We start from the raw sequence: 11539 nt of genomic DNA, 5'->3' as shown, positions 1-11539 counted from the left end.
TATATATATATATATATATATATATATATATATATATTTTTTTTTTTTTGGATTATATAAACTTTATTTAAACAAAGTAAGTACAAATAAGGCTTTAGAAGGCATAGTAGAGGCAGATTTCAAAAGGGAGAAAAAAAAGAATAAGTGAATGCTAATAATGAAACAATAATTAACATAGTAACAAGGGGATTCATATGTTAGGATTGGTGTGCAATCCTATTAATGTTTAAGTCACATTTAAGAGATTTCAAATATAACTCGAATTCAGATAAAAAGTATTAAAGAATGGGGATGATCTCAACACTTTTTGTTTATGAATTTTGTTAAACAAAAAAATGAGGTTACAACAGAGTTCTATTGTTTTGTTTTTCAATAGTATTCCAAAAGTTACCATATCTCTAGAGAAAGATTCAGGAAGTGCAATTTTTGATTTGATCCACCTTTCTAAGCAATTCCAAAATGTTTTAGTTTGATTGCATTCATAGAAGACTCATCGTTTCTACATCACTTTCACAGAATGAGCATTTATTATCATCAACATTAAAACTAATTCTTATTTGTTATTTTGAGGGGTAAATTGCATTTAAAATAAAATATATGTTCATAAGACCGCGGACTTTTATTTTGAAATGAGCCACCGGAAGTTGTGTGTGTGTCCGTTAGCCTGTTGGAAGCTAAGCCTGGAGATTCAGTCAGCTACTTGAATGAGGAACGCAGCAGCTGTCGCAAACAGCACGGTTAGTATACATTTTTACATGATTTTCTCTGTTGAAATTGTTAAACATGTCAGCTATTGTCGTGCCTGGTGCTTCGGTTGTTTTCTGTAAGCTTTAAACACATAAAACGGCCGGTGTTTAACGCAGGGACGTATGCCGAGCTTTAGCTAGCTGGTCCCCGTTGTCAGGCTTCGTTTTCTTTCCGTTTCTTGATGCCTATAAACTCTTTCAAACATTATTAAACTAGTGCTATGTATTTTGTTTCGTATCTGTTGTAATATATTTACGTTCTTTTGCTGTTTTTATATTGTTTATTTATTTGGAGAAAAAGTAGATTCCATATCCGTAAAAACAACTAAAAAAAATAAAAAATGAAGAGATACTGAGTGCGTGATTGGTGTATTTTACTACTTATATTGCGTGCAGATAAGAAAAGGAAGGTAACTCGTGTGTGTGACTGTTTCGTGGCCTTTAATTGAGTCAGAGTTGGCTGAAGCAGGAGATGATCTAAGTCAGCCTGGTATGCGAACGTCTGACATCAGCCTCAAAGTGTCTGAAAAACCAAAGCTGTTTTCACTAGAACCAAATAAGGAGGAGAACAGGCAGGGTTAGAGAGCCGCTGAAGGTCCTTCTGGCACCAATCTGTTTTATATGTTCAGCTGTTATCAAATATAGGGGATTGTTTTTGCTTTACTGCATTCCAGACGAAAAGCTCACCCGTCTCAGTTTTGGTTCAGAAAGTAAGAATATGGAACCCATTATCCTCTGCTTTTGTTTTCTGTGCATTTTGATGACTCTGGCTTCTGATGGATTAAAAACTAACAAGCACAGCGATACCAGGGGTATTAAACCATGTTTTTATTAGCTCTGTAAGCAGATGTCAGCCTAGTAAAGTAGACTTCATCAAAAAGCTTCCGAGCATTGCCAAACAAAAAGTCTGTTGGCATTCAGTGGATCATATTGCTGTGGAACTTCATTGATTTCTTCCATTCACTCAACTTTTCCATTACTTGATAAAAGCACTATATGAATATTCAGCTCACTGTGAGCTGAATAAGGTTATTAGCAGTGACCTTGTAGTGCAGGATGCGAAGGACTGTTTGCTAGGAAGCTGTCAAATCAGCAGTATCTCCTCTAAGTATTTGGGGCATAATATAATCAGGGCTAATTTTTTTAATCAATTCAGAAAATAATCATTTAATTTGGAACTATAAAGAGCCATTTAAAGTCAAAATGTACCACCGGTAATAAATATACAAGACAGACAATGCTTTGTCTGTGAATAAGGTATATCCAGAAATCCCCAAGTCTCAAAGTTTTAGCTTCAACTTAGTTCAAATTCTGGAAAAATAAAAAAACTCTTGGAGTTTAGTGTTATTCCAGTTTTCAGGAATTTTTTCTGTAGGAGTTTATTAACAAAATGAACAGAAATGCATGCTTTCAAATAACTGACCTTTGTGTTCCAAATCTTTAACTTTTAAAATCTTATTAAGCTTTTGGATGACAAACTGATTCCTTGAGACACGCCTGTTTCATTCCTTTCCCTTTATTTTTATGTTGCAGGACGTCTGCAGGGCTTTTATTTGAGTCAGCGCCATGGCTGGCTTCCGGCAAGAGGATGTGGAGCTGTACTATGAGATGGGAGAGGAGCTGGGCAGGTACGAACCCATCCTACATCCCAGTTGCATATTTTCAGGTGTTGGGTTTTTCATAAGAATAGCTCTATAGTACAGATTTAAAAAAAATAAATAAATCACCCAGAATCATTTTGGCTGCACTCATCTATTTCCTGGGATAATGAGTGTAGCTGAACCACACAGTTTATTGATCTATCAGGTATGACTTTAAGGCTGCCAAAACAAAAAAAAAGCTCATAACAAAATTGCACCATCAACATAAACAATCTCCTACTGCACTTTTATGCTGTATTGGGCACTTTTAAAAAAAAGAGTCACCCTTTCTTCTTCTTCTTTTTTTTTTTTTGAAAAGATCGACCTAGCTTCTTGCCTTGGCTAATTTCTTTCTGCAGTAATGCAGCAGAAAGCGTGACGTCAGTGCCTCTCAGTGTCCCCTTGCTCCTTTGCTGTGGCAGAGAGCCTCTAAACATTAGGACGCTGCCAGAGTGTTTGTGTTACCTGGAACAAGCAAGCTTATTTTAAAAGAATGGAAACTAAGAAATGATACTTTCTTAGCTGCTTCTGTCATATTTAGACTTTCGTTTTTTACTGTTTTATTTTTTTCATTTTCTCTTTAAAAATACCATTTTACTCCATGTGGTTGTTTTAAGTACATTTTTTTTTTTTAAGTAAAACTAAAGTTTTTCTTATTTTATATACAGAATAGATGTTATTTCCCCACCATTATGTATCCTAAATAAATAATCAGTATTTAGACTTCTCAGCAAATTGCTGAGAAGTCTTATTATTTGTTACAGATAGATATCCCAGCATATTTGAACCCTTGTTGGCAGAGTTGCTGAAGTTGATTTAAATTGGTTGGGTTTCTGAGACAGAACCTAGAGTAGGATCTAGAGAGGATCTAGAGCAGGCATCCCCAAACTCGGTCCTCGAGGGCCGCTGTCCTACAGGTTTTAGCGGTTTCCCTGCTTTAAAACAGCTGATTATAATGATTGCAGTAGAGCAAAAGCCTGTTAATTAGCTTTCAATTAAAATCAGCTGTTCTGGAGCAAGGAAACCTCTAAAACCTGCAGGACAGCGGCCCTCGAGGACCGAGTTTGGGGGTGCCTGATGGAGTGTTGACATAAGGCTGTTCTATCTATGTGCATCTGGGTTTTGTTTTTCTTTGTACAATAGGTATAATCACCCAGCTAGAGCAAACAACTACGTCCAAGTTAACTCACTCTAGCCCAAACATGTTTGGTCTTAAACATCTTTCATCTTAGAGTGGGTTTGGTCAGATGACGGAAACAATTTGTTGTCTTAATTTTATTGAATGGCCTCTCCAACCCTCTGACATCACCTTAACAGAATACTCCTAAAGCCTTAATGACATAACATTCATGTCAACAATGACGGACAGTTAACTTGTGACCAATACTTTAGTTTTCTTAAAGCTGGATACATTTCAAGAATATATGATGCATGTCAAAAAGATTTCTCACATGCGAGATTAACTGTTTTCCTTAAAGGAATGATCAATACTATCAGTTATATCTCGACTCTGCTCCTCCCTCACTGCAGCGGACAGTTCGCCATCGTCCGAAAGTGCAAAGAGAAGAGCACGGGTATTGAATATGCAGCGAAATTCATCAAGAAGCGCCGGCTGTCGTCCAGCCGACGCGGGGTAAGCCGCGAGGAGATCGAGCGCGAGGTCAACATCCTGCGGGAGATCCAGCACAGCAACATCATCACGCTGCATGACATCTTTGAGAACAAGACGGACGTGATCCTGATCCTGGAGCTGGTGTCAGGCGGGGAGCTGTTTGACTTCCTGGCCGAGAAGGAGTCTCTGACCGAGGAGGAGGCCACGCAGTTCCTCAAGCAGATCCTGGATGGCGTCCACTACCTCCACTCCAAACGCATAGCTCATTTCGACCTCAAGGTCACAATTAATTACAACCTCATTAATATTCATGAATATTCTTGTTTGGATTTTGACTGTTACTGCTCCTCTATGAGGAATCTCTACTTTGCTTTGATTCTCACTGACCTTGAAGGTGAAAATCCTTTCATTTTTGTTTCTTTCAGCCTGAGAATATCATGCTGCTGGATAAGAACGTTCCCAATCCCAGGATCAAGCTCATAGATTTCGGGATCGCTCACCAGATCAAAGCTGGAAACGAGTTCAAGAACATCTTTGGGACTCCAGAGTTTGTCGGTAAGGTCTCATTGCCGAACTCTGCGGGCCTCCAACTTAAAAGTTGTAAAAGAAAAAAAAAAAATCTGTGGCTGCAGATCACATCTGCTTTGAATTAAAGTTTGCATTCTTTCATGCTTTCTCCAGCGCCGGAAATAGTTAACTATGAACCTCTGGGCCTGGAGGCAGACATGTGGTGAGAAGACTAAGTTTCTTCTTCTGTCCCCATCTAGAGCTGCTTACAAGTCTCTGTTCGAGTTTTCATTTATCTTTATTTACCTTCTGTTGTTTTCAGGAGCATCGGGGTGATCACATACATTCTGTGAGTAATGCTTCAGATCCCAGTTAAATTCTTTCATAGTTCCTATGAGAGCTGACAGTGAAAGGTTTTTTTTTTTGTGTGTGTGTGTTAGGCTGAGCGGCGCATCACCGTTCCTCGGCGAGACCAAGCAGGAGACCCTGACCAACATATCTGCTGTCAATTACGATTTTGACGAGGAGTATTTTAGCAGCACCAGCGAGCTGGCCAAGGACTTTATACGCCGACTGTTGGTCAAAGATCCAAAGTAAAACCGCGGGTGGATCCAGATAAATTCAGGCTCTTGTTTATATTTTATAAACTTGATGATGGATTCTTATTTTTGCAGGAAGAGAATGACGATTGATGACAGTCTGGAGCATCCATGGATTAAGGTTGGAATTTTGATTACTGCGATTTCCTTGTTCCGTCCTGTGTTTTTTTTGTTTAGTTTTTTTTTTTGGTTCCCCCCCCCCAAGAATTCAAAGAAGATTTAAAAGTTGATAGTTGAGAATAGTTATTCTGTCCCTGCTTGCCTATGATGCCCTGCTCGACAGATAGCTAACAGTTTCTTTAAGAAAAGCCACACTTCTGGAGTTCTTTTCAAGCTTTACTTGCAAAACAAATAGTACAAAGATGTCTTAGTTACATTTGTTTCAAGAATATATCATGGATCGCTGTACATTAAATAGATGAAAAATGTACTGTTAGCTTAATGCTAACGTCAACAGAAAAACCCATATTAATGCTAACTGTTAGCATTTTCCAAAGAAAAAAGAAAAAATCACACCTTTTCTGTTAATAACCATATTATACCTGAAGAGAAGCTCAGTAACAAGCAACTGGACATGGAAAATACTCACAGGCGAATGTTTTCCTGGCTATATCACATAGATTAAGAAAACTGACTGTTTCTTCATACAGCATCCCATAATTTTTGTCCTGTCTTTTGTTTGACTTTTTCTTTGTTGTGATTTAGGTTCTGTACTTAAAGTGCTGTTGATAATAAGATCTAGTCGAACAGTTAGATTTAAATTTTTTCTCATTTCTTCTCCAGGTCATCAAAAGACGAAATGTGCGCCAGGAGGACAGGGATCACAAAGTGGAGCGCCGGCGCCTGAAGACCACTCGGCTGAAGGAGTACACCATCAAGTCCCACTCCAGCATGCCGCCGAACAACACCTACGTGAACTTTGAGCGGTTCTCCCAGGTGCTCGAGGAGATTGCTGCAGCCGAGGAGGGGCTGAAGGAGCTGGAGCGCAACCAGCGGTCCTGCCAGGAGGATGTGGCAGCGCTGCTGTCCATCTACGAGGAGAAGGAGGGCTGGTACAAGGAGGAGAACCAAAGCATTTCTGCCGACCTGAGCCACATCCGCCAGGAGCTGCAGCGCACACAGAGCCAACGCAAGAAGTGCCAGGAGGACGCCCGGCTCACCATGCAGTCTGCCAACAGCCTCAAGCGCAAGTTTGGGCGGCTGGAGAACCGCTACGACGCGCTGGCTGAGCAGGTGGCCTCTGAGGTCCGCTGGGTGGAGGAGCTGCTCAAGTCCATGACCGCCGAGAAGGACTTGCTGGGATCCAGCAGCGTGCCCTGAGCTGACCGCCGATGTTTTCTTTCTAACGCTTCATCCCGCCCTTCTGCTCCGCTTGTGGTCAGAGGAGATGAATGAATCAGTCATCTCCACATGCTTTGCTGCTGCTGCTGCTGCTGCTGCTGCTGCTGCTGCTTATTGGAAAAATCTTCCACTATTTTTATCCCAAAGGAGAGGATGAGAAACTAGGAGGCAAACATTGCAGCCACTTCCATGGAAGAAGGCTCCTTTCTGTTTTTATACTTTAACTTATTTTACATCTTTTTATGTACTGTAACTCAGCTGTTCCTTCACCATTTTGGTGAGAAACAAAATTAAAAGCTTTTTTTTTTTTTTTTGATTCTTAGTCTGTTTTATTATATTAGCAGCTAGCTTTCATTTTAACCCTTTCTGTTCCAGTTACAGACCACTTTATTTGGAATGACTTTACAATATTTTTTGCTTTATAGGCTTCTTAGGGGTTCGGGGGTATTTATTCATGCAGTTACATGCATGGTGGGTTTAATATTCTAAAAAGGGGGTCTGGACTGTGTGTCAATGCAATAAATATAAAGCCTCAGTCCAGAAAATAAAGCTTTTAGGTAGCACTGTAATTTAAGTTAGATCACCTGCTAAAAATAGAATAGATTGGACTTTTTATTTTTTTTATATACACATTATGTTGTACATCTCATTGGTGCCAAATGATTTTATTTGAGCAGGTAATAGGTTTGAATTTACAGCAAGTGTTCTAGTAAAGTGTTACCTGATTTGGGGAACGTATAAATTAGCCTTTGCAGTGCCTGAAAACGGATCAACCTCATTGCGAGCATCTAGCTGCCATCAGCGTACAGTCATTTCAAATTCCTATTAAGAAAACGCTGATAGTCTTAAAATGCAAGACGTTTTGCACAGTAGCCTTGTAAACCAAACAGTTTGCATGGAAACCCGTATTTCTTTAGATTGTAAGTGAACATTCATCCGGGCACACTTCAGACATTCCATCGACGAGTTTTACATCCAGCTACCACATTCCCTTTGCTTACCAGGAAAGGTATGTTTTTCTTTGTAGTCTGTAGGATGTTTCATTAGAGAAATGTACTCGTTTGCACTTAGAAAGCAGTTTCAGAATCTATTTTAACTTGTATGCTGACTAAGAAACTGTAAATCTGACTGAAACTCTTTCAAATAAAGAAAACTAAATATTCAGTATGTGTGTTGGACTCATTTCAATGTCTACCTGAAAAGATTTCATCAGGAATTTTTAACTGTGTTGCACAGTGTCCAGATTCAGACGTTGCCCATGTACTTATATTCCTATACCTTAATTGTTTTAGATTTTGTATTACAGAGGTAAAAAAAAAAAAACACATTCGTTAATTGCAACACAGCTAAAAATTAGTCTGATAAAATTATTTCTTTGGCTTTTCATTTGAGTTTTGTGATTTGTTTTAGATCTGGACTTTGACGCCTTTTAGTACATGAGTTGGATTTGCTCTGAACCTTTCTGTTGTAGCTCAGGGTCCTAAGCAGTGTTTCCTTGTTTTCAACGCTCAGTACCATTGTCGTCTGACCTGAGCATTATCTCCTCGCGTTTGCTGGACGTCTTCACAGTCGCACACCACTTTTTGTTTGTCTCTCACATAAAAATCAAATTAATGACATTAAAGCTAGAGGTAATGATGGTGTGAGCATTTCTTTGCAACTCCGTATTGCATATGGACTTTTGCAGTTAAGATAATAATCTTAAGCTTTCATGCCAATTAGCTGTCTACACTGTTTATTGGTGTTAATATATATATTTTTTTTAACCACAAGAAGGTATTACAGAAAATTTGGTAAAAAATGACAACCATTCTATCAAAAAAATAAATAAAAAAAATCAAGATGATTCAATTGAGTCTATAAACAGTGCCCTCTACTGGCTGTCTACTAAAGTACACCCTTCACTTATTAACATATCTCACCAGAGTAAAGAAGTTGCTTTAACAATAAAAAAAGGAAAGGGCAACAATACTTAGCAGTTAAGATGTGCTTATAGTAAGATATGGTAGTAATAATGCATTTTGGCTTTTTTTTTTTTTTTATCATTGCAACAGTTAACAGATAAATTAATTAAAACCCAATAAGGGATTGTAATGTAATATGTAAACATGTACGTCACTTTTTGCCTTATTTATAAATGATTCTAGTAATTTTCCCTAAACTATTCTGAAAGAAACTGAAAAATGATCACAAGCTCCTTTACTGAGATGATGGGAAGGCAAAACCAGCTTTTCTGATCCTTGGGTTATAATTAGTGAACACGGTCTGATATGTTTGTTCAGCAGTTGTGACAGAAAGATAAAAGATAAAACCTAATGAAGCATTTATTTTCTCCTAATATGTAAATAGGGATATGTTTGACATGTGATCGGATAGTATGGGTTTACATGAACTTTTAATACATTCACCTTTTTTTTTTTTTACCTCCTTATAGCTATGTTTTCAACTTAAAATGCACCCATTCATCTGTTAATTTAGTCACTTTTGTCACCAATCACATTGGTAGAATGGGAGAAACCCAATGCCAAAAGGTTTGAATTTACTTTGCTATCCTTTCAGATCATTTAGCCATGTATTAGCTGGCTTGACATGTTTGAATTGGTGTTTACTTTTCCGGAAATTATCCGAAAAACAATACATTTGCAAGAATGAATACACTAAAATGGGTCTGTCAATGAAAACTGACATAAAGCCACAGCTCCCCTCTATCTTTCGTTTGGAAAAGTGTTACAAAGAGATCCCACATACACCTGGGCTGTCACAGCCCTTTGGATCATGATACAGTCGGACACTTTTGTTAAGGGAGCAAAAGTTTGAATGGGAAAGGATGAAAATATCTCATATAAGCCATGATTCATTCAGATCAATATTTCTTAACTTTTTTTTTTCTTGCAAGAAGCAGAAATTTAGAAATACAGACACTAAGCGTCTTAAAGATCCTCTGAAGGATGAATAAAGGATTTAGGGGACAACGGCGTGTGGATGACGTATTGCACCAACACTGACGCAGCTCTGCTTTTTTGTCCTTTTTTTTTAGCACTGCCCCCTGGCAGGTTCATGAGTCAGCTTAAATGTTACTATCTCCAAATGTGTTTAAAGTCAACAAATGGGATTAAGCTCCTTAACCATCAACTATATGGTCACAAAATTACATATTGTTCCTTTCAAAGAAACGGATGACTTCATTTTTACTGCCCTCAACACGTTCTGGTATAAACAGCTAAGAAATCAACTCATTTTACAATGCTGTACCATAACCTCAAACTGAGGGTTTAAAGGAAAATATGCCCTTAGTGACGATCTTTGTTTATCACAGGGAAAACATTTTACTAATTAAGTTTTCTTTTTTTTTTTTACACAGTCGCTGGAACAGTCCTAACATTGTGTGCTTTTTCTTCTTCTTTTCTTCCACAAATTGTCTATGATATTTCCTGGATCTTGGTATTAAGTTGCTCATAGGTGAAGAACAAGCTTGTGTCTCAATCTGTTCTGGCATTGATTTGTGAAGGTTTCTATTCTTATCCTTATAAAATTGTAAATAAATAATGATGATTTGAGTGTTTGTGATGCCAAGAATCAAGCCCCCAGCTTCATACATCCCCCACCGTACCTAACAGCTGCCATGAGGTTCACTTTTACACATTCATCCTTTATTGCAGGTTCTAGGCCAAATATACCAGAGGTGGCAATGTTTTGCTGAGGTTTCATGTAACAGAGTACTGATACTTCATCCTCACTTAAGCAGAAGTTAAGGCCGTCTATACTTTACTGGAGTAATTATTTTTTTTTAGACAAAGTTTTACTTCTTTATAAGCACATTTTTTTCCCGTTATGTCCAGATGGTATTTAAAAAAATAAAAACCCATCAAAATAATTTTTTTTTCATCCAAACAATTTATTTCTTTGTGGTTGCACCAACTTGTTGCTCCCCGCATACCAAAATAGATAGTTTTTCAAGATGATGCAAAGGTCATTTTGAAACTGTTACCATTAGTTCTAAAACTAAAATCCAGATTCTTTTTTTTTTAAATATTCCTTTAATGGAGTAGTATAGTAAAGCATCTCTCCTTAACATTTTTCCTGCATTACTTCTACTTTTATACTTTAAGTAGTTTTAAAAATAGTACTTAGAGTAAAATTCTAACTTCTACAAAAGTGTTTTTAAACTATAGTACAGTACTTTTACTTGAGTAATAAACAATAATACTTCTGACACCTCTGGTGTTTTGTATGGGGGAGATAAATAAAAGAATGAAACAAAGAACAGAACAAAGGTTTATCACTTAATTTCTTGTAAACATCTATCTGGCAAGTTCTGCACATAGCTAGATAGCCTTAACTTTGGGAAACACAGTACCTGGGTCCATTCTTCCCCTTGAATTTAATTCCGTTTAATTTAGTCTGAAAATACTTTATTAATCCCAAAGGGAAATGAAATTGCAGTTACTCATAGTAGATGTGCTGTAGAATTTGATAGTTGGGGAAGGAAGGATCTTATATATTAGTCTCTCTTGCACCCGATCTGGAGAAACATCTGAACCTGTATAGATACTGTGTTGTTTCAAAAATCTTCAGAAGAGGATGCTCACTGTTGTCCATAGTTTTCTTCACTTTATGAAGAATTGAAAACCTGCTCTTCTATTCTGAGCCCACAGTACTTTGCAAAGATACCTCATCCATTGACTGCTTTTCTGGTAGCAACGTCTGCCCTATTTTCCATATCCTTAGAGGTATCAGACCTTGGATATCTGGGTTAAAATATCCATCATGAGCAGCTATTGCTCAGTGAGCTGCACCTCTGGTGACCTGATAACCAAAGCTTGAACTCTTCCCAGGGGTAATCCTCTTCTTTTTTTTTTGTCAAAAGAGCACCCATTATCTTGTTACAGTAACATGAATCAGAAAAACATCCTGTGTGCACTTATCAACTGTCCAACTATTTCTTTTTTTGTATTCCCTACACAAATAACCATAAAACAAGGCGATAATAATAATAATAATAGCAATAAAAAAAGAAAAAGCAGTACAGCAACAATGTAAATAACAAGCCAGACCTAAAACATATAACATAAATCGCAAAACAAGACAACACTA

The 11539-nt window shown here is 37.7% G+C and overlaps 1 protein-coding gene across 1 annotated transcript; it reads left to right on the top strand.

Annotated features, from left to right (window-relative positions):
* The first annotated feature begins 650 nt into the window (after positions 1 to 650).
* dapk3 (death-associated protein kinase 3) lies at positions 651 to 7598 on the top strand. The gene is made up of 9 exons (XM_015389751.1): positions 651 to 737; positions 2280 to 2374; positions 3917 to 4277; positions 4424 to 4553; positions 4680 to 4728; positions 4828 to 4854; positions 4946 to 5098; positions 5180 to 5225; positions 5888 to 7598. Exons 2-9 carry the CDS (start codon positions 2313 to 2315, stop codon positions 6422 to 6424), a joined length of 1365 nt encoding a protein of 454 aa, XP_015245237.1. The 5' UTR covers positions 651 to 737; positions 2280 to 2312; the 3' UTR covers positions 6425 to 7598.
* Positions 7599 to 11539: the final 3941 nt, after the last annotated feature.

Source organism: Cyprinodon variegatus, unplaced genomic scaffold (genome assembly GCF_000732505.1).
Source record: "Cyprinodon variegatus isolate N-32 unplaced genomic scaffold, C_variegatus-1.0 Scaffold471, whole genome shotgun sequence".
NCBI classification, from domain to species: Eukaryota; Metazoa; Chordata; class Actinopteri; order Cyprinodontiformes; family Cyprinodontidae; genus Cyprinodon; species Cyprinodon variegatus.
This window is presented reverse-complemented; position numbering and strand designations above follow the sequence as displayed.